The following is a 21,412-nucleotide window of genomic DNA, read 5'->3' on the forward strand; positions in this document are numbered from 1 at the left end:
AAAATACTTACCGCAGACTGTTATTTGATGACTTTTACGCTAAAATGTTGGCGGCCATTTTGAAACGAATCTGTTGTTTCCTGTCTCACAGTAAAAAAAGTACCTCCATAACGTTACTAAGAAGCGTGGATTTTCAATAGAAATGTTGCGTTTATGTGGAAGTTGGAAGAAATGCATTCTCTGCGTGAATTAAGAGGTACACATGAAACTGAACTTGTCTTTTTCCACCTTGTTTTATCACGCACTTTGTTTAATTTCCTGCACATGCAGTGTGTTAGCTTGGATGCTAAACATCTGCACATGAGCCACACCGCTGTGTGCACATTTAGCTCTTTATTTTCTTTTTTTGTTTTGTTTTATTTTTTAGTTTAACCACCTGTTTGCTCACAGTAGTACTGTCCATTGATGTTAGCAGTATTAGTCTTACAGATGTATTAACCATTGAACAAATGTGTAAGTAACAAACAGTCCTCTGCTGGAAGGAGTTGTCTACACTAAAACAAGACCAGTTTGCCTGCTTCATCTAACGATAGATTTCAGAAACTCAAACTTGGTTATTAACCTTCAGTCTGTTTTATGTTCCACCCCGTTCTTTCAGAGCATGCCAATTCATAGTCATATATCTTACACTGTTAGTGCTATGTGAGATCCTACCCCATTCAAGAGTTTAATGTGCTTTATTCTTAAGTTACTGAAAGGACCACTAAAATAGGGTTATCTTTTATGGAATAACAAGGATATCTAGGGCTCCTTGAAGCACATTTCTGTTTTCTAAATTAGACCCCCCCCCCCGCCTTAATTATTTATTCATTATTTACTTAATCTCATGCCGTCCCAGATGTATGTGGCTTGCTTTCTTGAGATGAACACAATTGACATTTTTTCCAAAAATAATCAATTTCTGTGAGCGCATATAATGCAAATGGATGGAACCCTCAAAGTTGATGCTTCAAAAGCCACCCCAAGTAAACACAGCTGTAATCCAGCTGATGAATCAATGGCCTTCCAAGTGAAACGATAGGTGTGTGTGAGGAAAAATAGTAATATTTTAACTTCTATAAACAATTTCTTACAGCCACCTGTCATACATTCATGAGAGTTTTGTGAAGCACCAAATTGGTTGCGAAGCTTGTGCAATTGTCACTTTTTGCACAAGCTTTGCAGCATGTTTACACCACTGTTCACAGCAAGCTGACATTCACATCAAGTGTGAATTCATGAATGGACATGTGATATTTGGGACAAATTGCTATATAACAGGACAAATTGCTTTTATTCACCTTGTGTACACAGCTTTTGAGGGCATTCCCCAAGAATGCACTTTTGCATTTCACTGCACTGCTGTTCCATTGGTTATTTTATGTAAACATAAAAATAACCGCTGCATTTCACAACAAAGGTCAAATTTTTAAAGCTGTCGTATGATGTTGCTAAAAAGAACATTATTTTGTGTATTTGGTGTAATGCAATGTGTTTGTGGTTTAACATTATTTTCCACATACTGCACATTATTGTTGCTCCTCTATGCCCCGCCTTTCTGAAACGTGTCGATTTTTACAAAACTCATCGTTCTGATAAGCGAGGCGTGCTCTGATTGGCCAGCTATCCAGTGCGTTGTGATTGGCCGAATACCTCAAGCGTGAGACGGAAATGTTATGCCCCTTACCATGTTGTGATGCCGTGTCGCACGACAACACAAAAACAATAAAACCCATTACAAACGAGGCATTTGTTGCATCCAGTGGGGACATAATTACTGATTATAATGACTTATACTGTCTTTTTACGCGTTGTGTTGCATCGCGCCGTGTAAACATTACTATGTCTGCATTTGTGATCGGTGAAACGAGTGCACTATACACAGCTCAAAACTCGCGTTTGAATAGTCAGTGGCAAATTCTTTAAATAAGAAACCATACTTACAGGCTGTGAGTCAGAAGTGCCAGACTGTCCTTGCAAAGTTGGAATTGCCTGACTTTACAGAAACAGTCTTTGAGCACAGCTGGCATTGTAGGCTACTCTTCCAGGTTCAGGAAATAGTCCTTTGTAAAATGCGCTGCACACACTCTAATATTTAGAGTTGAACTGTTCTGGAACAGTGTTGTAAATACAACTTAACCACTGATTTCTAGTTGTGTCCTCTTTTGGAAGCCCAAACAAAGTAGTTTCGCAACGAAACACAGCGTCTCCAGGACATGGCGCCGGCGGCAGCAATAATACTTCAGCTAGAATAAAAGTCCCGCCCTCTTTCTTTGCGTAGACGTTTGGGCGGTGTTATGCAAATCTCCCCACACCATGACGTAGACATGTGGGGGCGTGTTTTAATGAGCCGTTTTAGGAGGGCGTGGACGAGTCTTAACTTTTATAAAGAATGTCTCTTTGGGTTTGAGACTTTAGTCTTTGCAACTTTAGGGATCTTATCTATGCACAAACAGCTTGTAACACTCCAGAGAGAAAGGAAAACTTGAAATTGCATCATATGACCCCTTTAAATGCAAAACATGTTCTGGATGAACAGTCCCTTACATCGTGTAGAAACTGTGTTTGTGCAGTGGGTTTTTCCAAACTCTGTTTGTGAACTGAACATGCTAGAACACGGCCCTGCAGTGGTTTTGTGGTTGGCTTGTGTGCTGCACTCTCAGCATGCTGCATTTAGCTTCTTGACTTGAGTGCTGTCCCTGGTTTGTGTCCTCTGGCATCCTGCAGTGGTGCCAGAGCCACTGACCCTCTTTCCTTCCTTATGGAGTTTGTCCAACCTCATGCATTGCTGATACCACACAATCTAATGTAAGATTTGGCAAACCCTTATACGAGCCTCTGCAGTAAACAAGAAAGCTCAGTCGTCTTTGAGCTATGTGCTTGGTTGAGTCTGAATGCTGTCATTGGCTACATTTTAACCAGTGGTACATATTCAGTCAATGACAGTCTTACTGAAGAGTAACTGCTAAATGACTTCAGCATATCAAACTACAGATTTCTGACTGTTCAAGAAGATCTATACATAATCATGTCATTTAATTATTTGTTTTTGATTCATAGTTTATTTCATCCAATAGTTTTATTTTATGGTCCGTAAACAATGCTACCTGATGTGATTATTTTATTTGTCTCTCTATGCAGAACCCTGTTTATATGTGGTGGCCTGAGATATAATAATCATTCAACATGGTTAAAGAACAGAAATGCATTCTTTGTGAAACTGTCTACAGCTCCAAACAGGTAAACCTGGCGATTTAAGTATACATCATCTCCCATTTCTGCTAGAATGTGACAATTTGCCCTGAGTCCTTGTGTGACAAACTGTAATTTACTTGTGCATGTTGGCACCTGTCTTGATCTATGCACATTTGCTGTTCTTTTGAGACTTTTGGTTAAAAAAAACCTTTGTCTTGCATATAAGAATAAATTCCTATTTAGAGTTATTTATTGAAATTAATTTAATTTCACAATGCTATATTAAAATGGAGTCTTGGGTTTTTAGGAGATGGAAGAGCACATGAGAAGTATGCTGCACCACCGGGAGCTGGAGAATCTGAAAGGCCGGTAAGAGCCCATGTTACACACCAGTGTTACAAACTATTAAACTATTGTGTAAACCATCTTTTTGTCAGCTGAACCCCTTTGGCTTCACAAAATATTTATGTTAAGTACTGCATAATGTTGTGTACGTTAATATTTCAATAATTTAACAATACTTTTGCATATTCGTGGTTTTCTGGTATTCTAATGTCAGTAAATGGTCACTTGACAGGCAGGTAATCAAATATTTAATCTTTTTTTAGTAAGGGTTTCATTTTTGTTTTTCTTATATAGATACATTTTTGTTTAATGTTTTTATGATTAATTATTAGCTTAACTCACAAACACCAGTTTAGGAAACTCACTTCTACACTATCAATACAGTACTCTAAAGTTCAAAGAACAGAGCCTTCTTCAAATATCAGCGTTATTTGAGACATTTTTATGCTAATTATAAAAGTTGAAGAACCACCATCATGCCTTACTTGCCAAACAAAAATGTGAAGCGTATTTTATTAGATTGTACTGTTTTTAATGTAAATAGACAACGGTTTTATTCAGAGGTGTGTTTAACTGATTTATTTAAGTGTATCACCTGAATATATTTGAGAGTTTTTGTCTAGTGTAGATTTGAAATTTAGTTTTTTTTTTTACTTTTTGTTAATTGTATACCTTGTGTAATTTATTCTGAGATCGCCATGAAAATAGCCTTGATGCTGGTATGGCGTTAAAAAGTGAATAAATAAATAAATGAATATTTGCTAATTGTAAGGCAAAGATCTTTTACTTCAAAATTTAGAAATCCACCCCAGAATTCTGTTTAAATGATTTTTAAAACATCCTTATGCAGCAAACGTAACCTAGGAATTTCATGGAAAATATTTTAGAAAATTCTTTGGTGAAAAGGTGTGGAATATGGTTATGGTCAAAGATGAAAAGCATGTGTATTGCAAGGCACGTGCCTCTTTTGGTCAGTGGATAGATAAGCCGAGGCAGCTGCCTTAACCCAAGAGTATATATAGGGACATTGGAAACAACTGGCAAGGCCAACAAATGACAACTGCCTCATGTGACAATTATGTACATCTCTGGAATGTGAAAAGTGAGAATGACATTCTCAAATGGGGAGGGTATTGAAATCTAAAATCCAAACACACATAACCATGATTATGAGAGGTTTGTCATATTTTAGCTAATTGCATCTTGGAAATAATGTGGCTTATAAGATCACTGTAGCTTAATGTTTAGAGCATTAATCAGAGCCCTAATTTAGAGCATTAATCAATCATTTGTTTAATCAAATGGAAATGAGCTGCAGAACATAGAGATAATCGCACAAATCATAATCGCAGTCATAGTACTCAATCACACAAAAACTTTAGAATTTTAAATTAGAAATAACTTAACAGACTGCAAAATGGCAAGCTGCCATGACACCATTTTTCGAGGGATAGACCATCTGCCAACAGCAAGTATTTATCAGCTCACGAGTTTGGCACTAAAGACAGCAACTATCGCAGGGAGGGGTTTTCAAGTCGGCAACTGTTAGCAGCTCGCATTACAGCTAGCCATAGAATCCCACCCTTGCTGCAGCCCTAAAGAGCAGAGGAAGGTGGAGACAGAGGGTGGGGGGAATGCGATTTCACACACCAAAATCCAACAGCTCTCCCAACCCTCGTCTCAGAGCACAGCGGACTCCATCATGACAGCGTGCTAAGGCTCAGCAGCTGCTGAGAGGGTGGTCACCCCTCTGAGCTCAAGATCTCCCAGCGCCTTCTGTTCTTGCCTGTTCATTCTAAACCATTTGTGAAGCCCCTGAAGATGCACCACAAGATCAGGAAGATTGCGGGGGTTTTTTTTTCCTTTTTAGTAACAAGTTGGATTTTATTTTATGATTGAAAAGTCAGTTTGCCTCCTGATCTCTTAAAAAGACCTTAACTCATTAGATAGCCACTCAGAAGCATTAGCCATGCCTGAAGGAAGCATTGAGCAGCCTATGTTCCCCTCCGTCCCCAGGGACTGTGGACACGAGTGCCGGGTCTGCGGCATAACGGAGGTGAGCCTCACCGACTATGCTAGTCACATCTCCAGCCCTTTACATAAACAGCACGTTGAGGATCCGAAGAACCGGCCCACAAACGAAGACCAAGATGAAGAGTACTTTGACAAGGACATTGTGCAGCTTATCGAGAAACGCAAGGAAATGATCAGGTGAGTCTTTGCTTTGCTTGCTGAATTGTATAGCTTTGATGGTGATTGCAGTCCTGTTATCTAGTGATTAATTGCATGGTAGAGTTTAAATCTTTGTCACTAAAATGTTTTTTCTTAGTGTTTTGACCTGCAGTTCTATATTAAACTATTCTGCATACAGTTCTGACACTGGAAACTGGTGTCATGTGAGGCCAAAAACAGCCATGACTGCAACACTTGCACTCTCTCACTCTTGGATGCATACCACACCATGCCTTTCCAGCTCAACCCTTAAACAGTATGGGCACTGTGTCTTTAAATAGTCTGACCTCACCAACTATTTTTATGCACCATGCTGTTTAAGTGAAGTGTTAGACATTGAATTAATGACAGAAATCCATTACTGTTTTGCCCTAATACATAATACAAGTACCAAATACCTAATACAAATAATACAAGTAATAGATCAAGTAATTTCCCTGTTGTTTTCCCTTGATCTCACACAGGATAAAAGAGACTGTACGTCACTCACCATTTCTGTGGTCAGCCATGAAACATTTGGATATCTCAAGATCTATGTTATGTGAAGATTACAAAAAATTCACTGCAAATCAAGACAGAAACAATAATAAGAAATTAATAAAAATATCAGTAGATCCTCGTTAATAAAAGTTTGATCCAATAAAATGAGTTTGATATTGATACAGTGAAAATTGCACCGATTTCTTTCATGGAAGCAGCGTGTGTGGTTTAATCATTCAGGATAAATAGGCAAACTTTGAGTCTGCAATTTGGTTTCTTCAGAGCACAATAAATGAAGGTTCTGAATGTGGGTCATATCCCATCATATGGCCTCCTTACACACTGGAAGACAGGGAAAGGCAGTATTCTTAGCAGTTTTAATGATCTTATTTCCAGCTGTAAAGAAACATGCTTTTGTGTTTCTCCCCATATTTGAATTTACATGCATTGTTGTTTAACCTATCTATCATGCCGTTCACCTGTCCTCGTTGTTGAGTGTGTTAATATCATTTTTGGCAGTTAAATCATGGTATGTCACCATTCTATACTGAATTCTAGGAACGAAGAGGCTTCTGCAAAGCAGGCTAAAGAAGAGCAGGGGCAACAGAGGAGGTGGCAAGAGCTTCGGAATCAGTGGCATGGGCCAAGGCCTTTTATGTACCAGCAGTGTGGCCCCTGGGACCGGCCCTATCCCAACTTTCCCCAGATGCCCAAAAGGGGCAGAGGCTCCAATTGGCAGAATTTGAGATTTTCATCCCCTGAACGTGGCAAAAGGTTCAACCGAGATGTTAGGTGTGCCACGTGGCATGCTGAAGGACCGCCTAACTTGCATAAATGGGAATCTGTTGGACATCAGGGAGGGAGTTTGCACAACCAAGGACACTTCTGGGGTGGTAGACAAAGTGGCTATGGAGTCTGCCCTCCACAGCTGAGAAATCAATTTTCCTGGCACAACAACCAGTTTAATGTCCCTTGGAAGGGACAATATATGTCACCACCTAGGTTCTTTAAACCGTCTGCCAATGAGCCTCAGAAGACACCCAGCAGCTCTGAGAATCAGACACCGGGTGAACAGGGTCTAGAAGAATCTGGTGGAGAGCATGATCCTAACAAAGGTAAGGGTCAGAAGTCAGAGAAGGCTCACCGATGGGCACCATATCCACCAGCTAAACTTGGGGATCCTTCATCTCAGACTAACCCTCAGCCAATGTTAGATAAGTCAGATGTGGAATCTCCTCAACTCTCTAAGGCACAAAGTTTCAAAGATGGCAGTCTGGACATGGAGAGGATATCCCTGGCAGACCAAAAAAATTGCCAGTATAAACCCACAGAACATAAAGAGAGTGATTGCAGGGAGCAGAAGAGTTCCTTCAAGAACACTGGCAATACTATTATGGCTAGTTTTACCTACCCCTCCACCTCCACCACTAGGAAAACAGAGAAGCCCAACAAGCTTGCTGAAGATGGTTCAAAAATGAATCTCGGACAAACAGGAAGCCAAGACTTTGTTAGCTCCAAAGGTTTTAATCATTCCCATTCAAGCTCTGAATTCCCACAACATGCCACTTCCAATGCAGAGCAAGATAGTCTGCTGTCAGAGATGCTGCGAAAAGCTAAAGAGACATTGCTTAATAGAAATAACCCTAATGACGTATCTGGTACAGAGAACTGCCTCAGACCATCAAAAGCTGTGCCTCAGATGAAAGAGCAAGTAGAGAATTCAGAATTAAACAAGAATCAAAAATTACACGAGAGTAAGAAGAAACTGAACAAGAACAAAGGTCAAGAAAAGTTGGGTTTTGTGAGACGCTTTAGCAATGAACGAGAGCAGTTAACCGGTACTGAGACCGCAGTACAATTTGGCAATGTGCGCAGTGACTCTAGGCCGTCTCTGCAGTCCTTACAAGTTAGTACCTCCACTATGGACCACGAAGATGAGGACTGTGGTGAAATGGAAGATCCTCACTTACCAGTACAAGATCAAGTCATGGACACACTGGATGAAGGTTTGTGCTCAGCTGGTGAGGGGTCCCACAGCAGCCCGTCCCAACAAACTGCAGGTGGCTCTGTGCCCTCTCTAAGTAAGCTTGCATTGCCTGCATGTCTCCAAAGGGATCTGAGCCGTCATATTGGCCCCAAAGGCAAAGTGGCATCCCATGAACCCAACTTGAATATTGCCAGACGTATTAGAAATGTGAGTGGCACAAGAAAAAATGAGACTGAGAAGGACGCAGGACTTAAACCCACCTTGCGACAGCTGATTAGTTCCGCTGGCTCAAGGCGGAATGTAAACTGGGACCAGGTCTACCAGGAAGTCAACCGGAAGAAGCAGACCAAGGGCTTACCAAGGTACTACATGAGTATTTCTTCATTTTCTGTTTACTCGCATAAAATTGTTACTTCCTTCATACCTTAATTTATCCTGAATCTTTTCAGATTTGGTATAGAAATGGTGCCCTGTGAACCTGAGGGTCCGAACCAAATGGATGATGATGTACCTCTTTCTGAGGGCTTTCATTGGGACTCTCTGTTTGAATTTGGTCAAGTGCCTTCCCGCAAACGAAGCTTGTCTGAAAGCAATGTGGTCAAAGAAAGCCCTGCTGGGACCAGCTCCCTCCCCAAAGCTGTAGACCCAGTGAGGGACTCTCCTGCCTGTGGCCCCTCAAAGCCACAGACGAGAGAGGAGCTGCAGTCCACAGGTCGTTTGGAGAATCAAGTTTCGAAAGGGCCTTCTAAGGGCCCTGAGGAAGTTGAAGACGACGGTGGTTGTATATCAGAGTCTGAACTGATTGACACTCAAGGAGCTGGGAAGAAACGCAGAGCTCCTGGGGTAAGCTTCATACTGTCTACTAGGGATGGCTCGGTACGCGTATCGGTACCGTTCGGTTCTCGGACAAATTCCAATCCCTTGGAGTGGGGACTTTGGAGTGAGCAGGGCACATGCGTGCCATTATGTTGCCAAACGTACGTGCCCTGCTCACTCCAAGGGATAGGGATGACCACTTCCATTTGGCATTTGTCCGAGAACCGAACGGTACCGATACGTGTACCGAGCCATCCCTCTACTGTCTACTATGGTTTATACTTGACATACTCAGAAACACAGTAGCTCTAATTCTAATATAGTTAGGAACCAGCTACATTACATAGCTGCTTCAAAGGCAGCATTCAGTGCCATTTTTTTTAATGTTGTACATCAGAGGTGCCCAATTCTGTTCCTGGAGATCTACCTTCCTGCAAAGTTCAGCTCCAACCCTGATCACACAAATGAACCAATTAATTAAGATGAAGATCTTCAGCAACACTCGATAATTACAGACAGGTGTGTTTGATCAGGGTTGGAAGGAACTGAACACTTAGGTTCTCAGGTAGGTAGATCTCCAGCAAGAGGATTGGGCACCTCTGTTCTGCATAAACATTAATGCAAGAAGAACGTAAGTGAAATATAATTCTTGCCATTACCTAATTGTTGGATCTTTCCACTAGGATGTTGTGTCTCCAGAGATTCCTAATGAAGATAGGAAAAACAAGAGGCAAAAAATTAAGGCTAAGAAAGGTAAGGAAACTATTTTATGCTATTTTTTGTAAACCAAAACAATGCAGTGTCCGTATTTGAGTGTTTTAATGTTTCTATGTATTGTGTTTTGAAGAACGCTCGCAAGTGGATCAGTTGCTGGCTGTTTCTCTACGTGAGGAGGAGCTTAACGGCTCTCTTCAGGCTGTGGACAACAATCTTATTCAGGCACGTGCTGCCCTGCAAGCTGCCTATTTGGAAGTACAGCGCTTGCTTTTGGTCAAACAACAGGTAAGACGGTGGCGCTAACAAAAATGTATTTAATTGTTTAATTAATTGCCACTTGATTTTACAGGGTTTTTTTATTAACGATTTTACAGGTAACGAATGAGATGAACTCTTTGAGAACCAAGCGCATTGAAATTCTTCAAGGAATGCAAGGTAAGAAAAATCAGAAAGCAGGAGTCATGTAATCATATTTATTAACTTTATAAATCTAAGGTTAATGATAAGGAAAGTCAGATTAATACCACATATCCTTTCATAATGTACAAATTACCTGTAAAGGTGGTTTATGGCCAGTTTGTAGTATACATCAGTTATATTAAGAGATATGAGAGATATAAGTGCTTTATAAAATCTACTGATAATAAAATAAATATGGACATCAAAATTCTTTTTCAGGTGAATTTGAATCAAAAGAAAGAGAGAGGAACATTGAGGGGATCTTAACGTCTTCATCAACCCAGGTTTCTCAGATCACTGCCAATCCTGTTCCCTCAACAACAGCTGCTCACACATCCTCTTTAACCTCTTCACTGCCTGTTGCCATCAAACAGGAGCCCATATCTCAGTGTAACCCCATTCCTGAGCCTAACCTTGTCAAAAGCCCCCTTCCAGCACCTCAAAGTATAGCACCTGTCAAAACTGTGTTTGCAGCTTGTCAAACAGGTAGGTTCAAATCAATAAATTGCAGCTTAGAGGTCGCAATTTCTAGCAGTACTGAATTATTAAAATGTTTATTCTTCGTTTAAAACAGATACTACCTTCAACGCTAAGATAAAGACTTCACAAGATGCCACAAGTATGGCTTTGACAGCAGCTTCCTCAGTTCACAGATTACAGTCGTCACCCGTCAAAGAAATTCATCAAAATTTTAGCTCTCAAGAGGGGTTAGCCAACCCACCTTCCTCTTTAATGCCTGCAACCCTCTCTCCTAAGCCACTGTCTCCCTCTAACCACGTAGAAACTAATCCAGTTAAGCGTGTTCGAAAGTTAAAGAAGAGAAAGTGTCTTAATAAAGCAAAGTTGAACGAGCAGCCTGAAATCAGCGAATCTGAGCTTGATGCAGAGCAGCCCACTCCTCGACCAAGCCGCAAGTGCCGACCTCATCGGCGATCCAGCAGCACCTGCGTCTCAGCCCCCACACCAGAAGAGAATGAAGAGATGGTGGTGACCGAAGCTTCAAAGGCACAACCACAGGGAGCCAAGCTAGCAACACCGCCAGTGAATGAAGATCACTCCCAATCCTCTGAACTGGAGATTGTGGAGCTTCCCCCACCTGATGTTGATATTGTCAATCTAGATTCTTCAGACCCAGATGAGATGCCTGAAAAGAAGGCCAAGGAGTCAGCCGCTGCAAATACAACAGACCATGCTGTCACAGACCCTCAAAATCTTGCCTGCAATGAAGTCACCTCCACTAGTGAAATTGATACTAGCAGTATAGTCAAGACTAGTGAAAGGTAAGTCTCATGGTCTGAACTGGGATTTTCTAAATAATTTGTAGTAGGGGTGTCCATTCCTGAGCCTGGAGGGCCTGCATAGTTTAGCTCCAACCTGCAACACAGCACACTACCCTAGAGATTTCTCATAATCCTAAAGACCTCAATTAGTAGGTTCTGGTGTGTAAGTTGGGACCAGATCTAAACTTTGTGCGATAGTGGCCCTCCAGGAGCAGGATTGGACACCCCTTTCTTATAGCAATGATGGTAAGCTTGTGAAGTACAAAGGGATCCTCTGAACTGAATTTGACTTCTATGTGAATGCTTCAAATCTGGACCTTATTCTAGTTCTTTAGTGTAATGTTGGGCAATATGCTTCATAGTCATATCGTCCTATAGTTAGCCTGTGAGATCGGCGATACACAATATTATCATGCTAATTTAATAAATTATTTACTTACTTAAAACCAGTGAACCAACTCCAGGGTATGGCTAAAAGCAGCCTTATGTAATCTATTAACCACACATTATATCTTTTTAGTCAAGTAGCAAATGGATGTTCTAAAATATTTTTATTATGACTGAATTTGTATTTAACATAACGATTTTATAGTAACATTGTAAGTTACTAATTTTAATGCTTACATTTCCTCGGTCATTCAAACAGCAGCTACAGTAAATGAGCAAAGAATATTTACATAATCAAAGAACATCATCACTGACTTCAGTCTAGTGTGAGTTTATGCGCTTTATGATACACTTTATGATAAATGCATCTCTTATACTTAATCGCACATACATCTGCATGTGTAAAACAGTGCGATTATTAATCAAACTAGCTGTAGTTAGGACTTGAGTGTGGGAACACCTTAATAGTTTGTTAGAAAAACAAGATGGGGTTTCCAAAAAGTGTTTTACTTTAAGAGGTTAGTAACCATTCTGAAAGATGGAAGATATTGTTTAACAAGCATTTGGCTGTTGGGCTATGAAAATGGTAGAAAACACAGCAGATTGTGGTGGGCGAGAGTACACATACATAACAGATACAGCTTGTTTAATGTCATGTTCACTTACAGATAGTCTTGGCCTTTTGGCACCTTGACTCTTTCTGTTTATTGTCACCTGAAGTTTCTCACTGTTGCAGTATTGACATTTCTCTTTTTTTTTGTTACAGTGAAATAAAATCAGTCTCAGTGTTGGAGTCCAAGGTACCTTCAGGTATGTTATGTTCAAAAACATATTTGGAAGCTGTAGCAAATGTACCATTAATATTGCCTTAAACATAAGATATGTCATGTGCGAATCACTTATCTGTCACGTATCTGTTATTTATTTTATTTTATTACTCCTGGAAGCAGTGAGTACATTTATATTCGTCTAGTTCTGTGCTCAGAGCAGTTGTAGCAGAACGACCAAATTAGAATACTCACACGATCAGCATACAGAAATAGTTCATCAAGTCCCCAAATTACTTTTTAAGGGCAAGGTATTCTTAGTGCCTGTTAGTTTTATACTCAACCTGTGCCTCTGAGAGTGACTGCCAGGATGACAACCCTGAGAATTCAGCCAACTCGTGTACAAAATGAGAGCGCCAGTGCTGGTTTCTTGGGAACTCCATTAGACGACTAGAATTAAACATTATAGCACTGTCACATTAGCTCACTTTCCCAAAGGATAGGTTAAAAAGGTTAAAATTGTGATGATGATCAGCCCTAATTTCGCATTGTGGTGACGGCTTAAATTGCCTTTCAAAGTATACTTTGTTTGAAAGATCATGACATTTTTATCAAAGCAAACTTTACCCACAACAGCACGTACATTATCTAGACACGCATCTCTTTCATAGTGTTAATGTTTCACTCAATAACTGATATGTTGGTGTGTGTTTTATCAGATATATCAGATCCTGGGGAGGAGGAGGTGCCAACAGAAGGGGAGTTTGAAGGCCATCAAGAGGCCGTGAATGGAATGCAGATCCATAACGGACTGCTCTACACTTGCTCAGGGGACCGCACTATACGCACTTTCAATCTGATCGTAAGACTTTGTAGAAATTGTCTGAAGCATGTAGTTTAGTAAAAGCATTTCAACATGAATATGATGATCTATGAATGTAGCTTACATTCAGGTTTCTTTAAGAAGTCTCCTCATTGTTGTTGCAGAGCCGGAAGTGTATGGCGGTGTTTGAAGGTCACAGCAGTAAAGTGAATTGTCTGTTGGTGTCATGTGGAGGAGGCCTGCAACAGCGCCTGTACTCAGGATCAAGTGACCAGACCATCCGCTGTTACAACCTCAAGGTACTTTGATTCACGCTGCTTTTGAAATAGTCCACCCAAAAACTGTCATCACATTGATGTTGTATGCAACTTTTCTTCTTCAATAGAACATGAAAGTGTTCAGATACACAGGCTGCACTTTAGTAGAGAGTGATTCACATTCTCAAAAAATACCATGAAATAGTTCATGCAACTTTTTATGTACTAGATCTGTGTGAGGCAATAACTGAAATTTAAAGGAACAATTCACTTAAAATTACAATTGACACCAATTATTAGTTCCAGGCTCAAATGACACACCAAATGCAAACTTCCATGTTTTCTTTCATATATTTAAAGTGAGTTATTACGGAATGTCTAGCACCAAAAAGGGAAAAAAGCACCATAAAAGCTGATAAAAGTATTAGAAGTAGAATTGATAAAAGTATAATATGTATTAGCTAATAAATATTGAATGATTAAAATTAAAATGTATTACCTAATAAATATTAAATGGCTTAAAAATGTTTAGTTATTTATTGAAAACCTATCACCATTCACTTTATGCATGGAAAAAGAAGAAAAGATTGAACATCAGTGCTATTTTAGTATTATTTATATACTTTTATAGTGTTTTTTAATATTTTGAATTAACTTTTATTTGTAGATTTCTGTATTTAATTATAATTTTAGTTTATAATTTCAGGATTTTACCTGTTTTTAGGTTGTTGTTTTTTTTGTATTTTAATTTAGCTTTAGTAATATTCGTACTTTAAAATCATTTCAGTTTGTGGTCAGGGCAACATTTCACATTTTTAAACTTGAATATAATAAAATATATATATATATAATGTGAGATTCTATACTAGATAAAATCTATACTTTTTTTTATAGACAACACTGTTGGACATCCTGCCTAACATAATTTTGTTTGTTTCTTGGAAGAAAGTAATTAACACGAGTTTCAATAATAATGGCAATGATGATAGAATGACAGGAATTCTAAGTCCTTGTATTTTTAGCGTTTTCTTTATACTTTTATTTTTTCATGTCTTTCTATAGCATTGAGAATATTACAAGCATTTCTGTTTGTTTTTTCTCAGACGACGGAGTGTGTGGAACAGCTGTCTCTCCCAGATCGAGTGCTTTGTCTTCATAATCGTTGGAAAATTCTCTATGCCGGTCTTGCCAATGGCTCTGTGATCACCTTCAGTCTTAGGGTATTAAGTCTTTAATGAATCAGAATTTAGGGTTTGGGCTAAAATAAACTAAATTTAGCAAAGATAAGCTGAGAGCTTATTGAGTCCTCTGTTCCCTGATCGTGGTTGTAATTAACTTTTCTCTCATCTCCTGCAGAACAATAAGCAGCTGGATGTGTTCGAGTGCCACGGCCCGCGGGCTGTAAGTTGCTTGGCGACGGCTCAGGAAGGGGCTCGACGTATCCTGCTGGTTGGCTCTTATGACGCCACCATCAGCGTTAGAGATGCTAAGAGTGGCCTGCTGCTGCGAACGCTGGAGGGCCACAGCAAAACTGTGCTCTGCATGAAGGTTTGTGTCTGATCACATTTTTCCAAATGATGTAATGTAATTAATGTAATTATTCAAAACACGCTTTTACATCATATTTGAAGCTTGACAGCCCCAGTGCTCATTCAATTTCATCATTTTATATTAAAAAGAGTGGCCAGGATATCCTTTAAAAATATTATGTTGTGCTGCACAAGAAGAAATAGTCAAAAACACTAAGTTTTTATGTTTCTTCTCTGCAGGTGGTGAATGATTTGGTGTTCAGCGGCTCGAGTGACCAGTCTGTACATGCTCATAATATTCATGTGAGTACTTAATTCTCGCTTCTCAAAGAGAAACACTGTGCATTAAGTGTCTTGTTTGTATCTTATTCACTTCTTTGTCTCTGGGTCTCCAGACAGGAGAACTGGTGAGGATCTATAAGGGTCATAGTCATGCCGTCACTGTGGTGGCCATACTGGGAAAGGTGATGGTCACCGCATGCCTGGACAAACTGGTCCGTGTGTACGAGCTCCAGGTACAAATGACACATTCACATTGCACATACCTTTATACCAAAGCTTGTCAAGAAATGTCCCCACCATGTCCAGCTGAAATCATAAGGAAAAAAATTATTATTATAATTTTTTTAGAACTATTAAAGTTTTTTTTCTTATTTTCAGGGCAATTATACATCCTGACATCCTTTTATACTTTAGCACATTATTTTTACAGAATTACAGTAAATCAGTACTGTTCAGTGTTATTGTTAATGAATATTAAAACTATTAAAAATGCTTTGCGTTAATTAGGGATGTAACGATTCACTCAACTCACGATTCGATTTGATTCACGATTTTGATTTTACGATTCGATTCACGATTTTTTTAAACAAATTGAGATTTAAGACAAATTATAAATTAAATGTGTCCTTTTATTATTGCTTGGACAAAATGCTGCACGTTTCTTTGTGAAATTTAAATACAAGACTGATAATATACTAATATATCAATGAGATATTGCTCTTTTGTTGCTTTTGATTGCTTCTATTGTCCTCATTTGTAAGTCGCTTTGGATAAAAGTGTCTGCTAAATAACAAAATGTAAATATAATGAAAATAACAAAACTAAATTGAAATTTTAAAACAAGCCCAAATCTAATAAATAAGTAACACAAATAAAATAAATCTCTTCATATAAACAAAATAAGGCTTTGTCTGTGCTCTTTCCATTTAAAATTAGAGGCAACCACTGCATTTTAATCATGATCCAAACAAAGATGCTGCATACATGCAACATGAGCAGTTTTTAATCTAAATTAGTTTGTATAATTTCGGAACTCGAAGCAAAAACAGAATGGACTGACTTCAGTTTTGTGAAACTATACATTAAAAATATCTGCATGAAACAGAAACTGCAGACGAGCTGAATGAGACGCAGATTCACTCTCTGCCAGCAGGTGCCGCTTAAAGCGTTTCCTTGGTTTCTGCTGTAAACAAAGCAGTGCTGCACTTATGAACATTAATATGTATTATACAGAGGCAAGATGAAAAGAAAAAACACCATCTAAACTTTTCTAAAGACATACATTCATATAAACTCCTACCCCTAATTGAATCGCGATTTGTTTAGCATCTCAATCGATTTGAATCGTCACATATTTGAATCAATTTTCAGCTGGCTCACGGTTAATCGTTACATCCATTAATTGAAATACTTAAATAGAATATACATATTAAATGAAAAACCTTAAACTTGAAAAACTTGTTATAAAAATTATTTGCAGATAATTTCCAAGGCAGCGTTTCTAATTTTCATTTAAGCTGAAGTATAAAAATGAACAAAAATTGTACTAATAAAAATGAACATGAAATTACTACAATTAAAATGAAAGCTAAAAATACAAAAATAAAAGATAAATAATATAATATTACATAAATAATACTAAAATAAAACTGGTGTTATTAAACAGTATATTTTTATTAAAATCATGAAATATTACTGTATGCTGTACGAATACTTTAAAGTTTAAAAATTGCACTATGGTAATAAGAATGAACAAGAATGTTTTTCAAAAACGTGTTAATGAAAATTTGTGAGATCAAATACTTAAAGGGAAAGTTTACCCAAAAATGAAAATTCTGTCATTAATTACTCACCCTCATGTCCCGTAAGACCTTCATTCATCTTCGGAACACAATTTAAGATATTTTTGATTAAATCCGAGAGCTCTCTGACCCTCCCATAGACAGCAAGGGTCCTAACACGATCAAGGTCCAGAAACGTAGTAAGGACATCATTAAAATGGTCCATGTGACATCAGTGGCTCAATCGTAATTTTACGAAGCTACGCGCAAAGAAAACAAAAATAGCGACTTTATTCAACAATTCGTCTCCTCCGCGTCACCCTATAGCGCCATTTTGGAGAGTATCACATACTTAAACAACATATGCAACGCATGTACACGGATACGTGGTTTATGTTCAGATCAAAGCGTGAACAATGTAAACGGCGTATCTGCGTACGGTGCTGCTGACACAGAACAGCATACGTTGTTTACGCATGTGATGCTCTCCAAAATGCTGCTAGGGTGACACGGAGGAGACAAATTGTTGAATAAAGTCGTTATTTTTGTTTTCTTTGCGCACAAAAAGTATTCTCGTAGCGTCTTAAAATTGCGGTTGAACCACTGATGTCACATGGACTATTTTAACGATGTCCTTACTACGTTTCTGAGCCTTGATCGTGTAAGGACCCTTGCTGTCTATGGGAGGGTCAGAGAGCTCTCGGAATACATCTAAAATATCTTAATTTGTGTTCCAAAGGTCTTACGGGTTTGGAACGACATGAGGGTGACTAATTAATGACAGAATGTTTTACTTTGGGGTGAACTATCTCTTTAATAGTAATGAAATTAATGTCATAATGTAAAAAATAATCAGTAGTCTGTTTTCTTGGATTCACTCACGAGTTGGATTAAAGTGATATTGTTGTGAGCTTGTTGTTACCTATTTTTGTGATATTGACCATATCTCTGGTTTCCAGTCTCATGACAGACTTCAAGTATACGGTGGACATTCAGACATGGTGATGTGTATGATCATCCACAAGAGCATGGTGAGCGCATCTTCTTAACACCCTACTGGGGTCCAATACCAGATTTCATAAAGCATTAATTATTGAAGTAAATGATTGTAAAAATGAGGCCGGTGGTGGTTTGTCTGTTGCAGATCTACACAGGCTGCTATGATGGGAGCGTGAGAGCTGTCAGACTGAACCTGATTCAGAACTACCGCTGCTGGGTAAGAAACTGAGGTCATGACATGACAGACTCAGTTGGAATGAAGGAGATTCCTGATGCCAGTTAATGTGTGTTGCATGATTCTTCTCAGTGGTACGGTTGTACGCTAATCTTTGGTGTGATGGAGCACCTGCAGCAGCACCTGCTGAACGACCACACCAGCCCAGCACAGCAAACATTCAAATGCCGCTGGAGAAACTGCGACACCTTCTTCACCACCCGTAACGGCTCCAAACAGGTACGGCAGCTCTCTGCCACTCAGAATGTCACTTTCACATGAAAACCATAAAGATGTACTGCAAAAGGTTGACGTAATAATTAAAATAAATAAATACATTTGTAATTTAACATTTTTAACCAAAACCCTTTGACTACTGTTCCAAATTTGGGGTCAGTTAGGCTTTTTTATTCTTGAAAGAATTAAATTAATTTTAGAAAATTGCATTAAATTGATTGAAAGTGACAGTTGAGACATATATGTGACCGTGGACCACAAAACCTGTCATAAGGGTCAGCTTTTTTGAAATATCATCTGAAATGCATCAATTTGTTAGGATCGGACACTATTTGGCCAAGATGCAACTATTTGAAAATCTGGAATCATTTAAAGTTGTCCAAATAAAGTTCTTAGCAATGCAAATTACTAATCAAAAATTGTTATTAGTTTTGATATATTTATGGTAGGAAATTTTCTAAATATCTTCATGGAACATGATCTTGAGAAAATGTTCTCAAGTGTGATAAAAGAAAAATTTTGACTCATACAATGTATCTTTGGCTATTGCTACAAATATACCCCAGCGACTTATGACTGGTTTTGTGGTCCAGGGTTACATATATCATAACAAAATATTTCCATTTTAATTTTCTATTTATCAAAGAATTCTAAATAAAAAATTAGGTTTCCACAAAAAATAACTAGTTTTAAATTTTAATAACCTTTCACTATATTACTGTTTTATTGTATTTTTCATCAAATAAATGTGGTAAGACTTAAAACATTTAAAAAAAAAAACTTACTGACCCCAAACTTTTGAAGGGGTCAAAAAATTAGATTTTATATATAAGGTTTAAAATTGATTTGCTTTAAACATTGATGTGACTCTTGTCTTTGTAGGCAGTGCATTGTCACATGCAGAAACATGCTGAGGACGACAGTAAAATGGAGCCATGAGGGGCCAAGGCAATTTCACAGACATAGTCTCCTCTTTTCCCATATTGGGAATGTCTCATTCAGCCCTCACCAGAGGAGCCCTGTTCATGGGCATATTTTTATATGATCCATCAGGTACCAACAAACTGCCACTGATGCCACAATTTAAACAAAGATGGTTGATTTTAAGCTCTGAGAAATTGGTTTTAAGTTTAAAAAAAAAAGACAAGTATTATTGCAATTTCAAACAAAAAGAAAAGCATTTCTCTTTAAGTGGATTTGATTTGTTGGTATTTTGACGAGAGGAGGTTTTTTACACGTGCCCTCCTCTCTTTCACTTCTATCTGAAGTGTGAAATATGCTCAATTCTTTTATACTGACGTGGCATTGCTCTGATACTCTCCTGGAAGGGATTGATTTCTGTATCAGACGCTCATCTGATCATACACCGTATCGTATCATCAGCTCTGAGATTTACTGACCAAATAAAGACAGAAACTGTGGGAAACATTTGGGTACCGGTGCAGCCAAAGAGGTGCGGCAGCTCCCTCAGCAAACACGTATAGCTCACTATTGTGTGTGCCGTATGACTTTACAGATCTTCTGATGTGGAGTGAATTCAGAAAGCATGAGACTTGTGTCGAGCAACCAGATTTTAGTGTTGTAACGTTGCAGGCTTTTATGAAGGACAAGGTCAAATCAATTTTCCAGTTACATGGTATTAAATACCTGTCAAAGCAATCTGTTATTATGGGACATTTACATTTCAATATGGTTTACAAATACAAAAATCAATTTTAGTCAAGTTGTGTCTGGTGATTTTTATTTGGTTTTCTTTTTTGAATCGATTTCCAAGAATTTTTAGTTTTTTGGGTTTCTCACCAATGGTGAAGTTAAGTTGAAGGATTCAGGTTTGCCGTGACTCTTCAGTCTTCAGTTGAAATGTGTGCTGTGCTGTTGACAGAGACTGTAATGTGGCAGTTGGTGTGCGTAAGCCTTTGAAAACAAACGTGAATGTGTGAACGAGAAGACAAGATCATTTTATTTTCCTTATTTTTTTCTGTAGAGAAGAAGTTTGGTTTTTTCTTTATCTTCACAGTATTTTGTGGCATTTGTGCCATTGAGATTTGTAGTTTTATGCAAGTCCAGGAGGGTCCTCACACAGGAAAGTACCTTTATTTTGCTGCGTGAGAGTGAAAGTTGTAGGGGTGATAAACATGGGAGGTATTTTTGTGCAGTGGGGAGTGTATTACTTCACTTCCTATAATCCTCAGCCCTGTTATGCACACACAAACCAAAACTTAGTGTAACCATAAACTGCAAACATCTTAATATCCTAACTTGGTTTTGTAGGTTTCTGATGTAAGATTTTATATACAGTAACAGTACTCTTATGTTGAAATGGAACCTTTTACTACCCCTGAAGAGTTGTATTTTTTTAACTATATATGGTCACTTTTTTCTGTTTTTTTTAGTTCTCTCATAATGGATAAATTTAGTTTGTTTTTTCACCAAGTCATAACCTTTGAAACGCGTCTCAGCTCTTTTGCTATAGTTGTGTGTTGCTGAGGAGAGATTTGCAGCCAACCTCTTACCTGGTATTCCCAAGTTTCTCACACTTGTTCATTTCAAATACTGTTAAAATCTTTATAGACATTTTGTACACATGCTATTGAAACAAAAAGAAATAAAAAAGCTATACTGTGCCACTGTGTGCATTTCTTTTAT

General features: G+C 38.4%; 1 protein-coding gene across 1 annotated transcript; it reads left to right on the forward strand.

Annotated features, from left to right (window-relative positions):
* Positions 1 to 58: 58 nt before the first annotated feature.
* Positions 59 to 21,390, forward strand: znf106a (zinc finger protein 106a). Its single transcript, XM_058748707.1, has 22 exons — positions 59 to 196; positions 3,121 to 3,219; positions 3,482 to 3,543; positions 5,536 to 5,730; positions 6,790 to 8,580; positions 8,668 to 9,061; positions 9,718 to 9,787; positions 9,882 to 10,036; positions 10,126 to 10,186; positions 10,430 to 10,696; positions 10,785 to 11,490; positions 12,644 to 12,687; positions 13,364 to 13,506; positions 13,632 to 13,766; positions 14,828 to 14,944; positions 15,081 to 15,272; positions 15,494 to 15,556; positions 15,649 to 15,768; positions 18,276 to 18,347; positions 18,461 to 18,532; positions 18,623 to 18,769; positions 19,649 to 21,390. Exons 2-22 carry the CDS (start codon positions 3,166 to 3,168, stop codon positions 19,703 to 19,705), a joined length of 4,917 nt encoding a protein of 1,638 aa, XP_058604690.1. The 5' UTR covers positions 59 to 196; positions 3,121 to 3,165; the 3' UTR covers positions 19,706 to 21,390.
* Positions 21,391 to 21,412: the final 22 nt, after the last annotated feature.

The sequence above is a fragment of the Onychostoma macrolepis genome, chromosome 17, assembly GCF_012432095.1.
Source record: "Onychostoma macrolepis isolate SWU-2019 chromosome 17, ASM1243209v1, whole genome shotgun sequence".
NCBI classification, from domain to species: domain Eukaryota; kingdom Metazoa; phylum Chordata; class Actinopteri; order Cypriniformes; family Cyprinidae; genus Onychostoma; species Onychostoma macrolepis.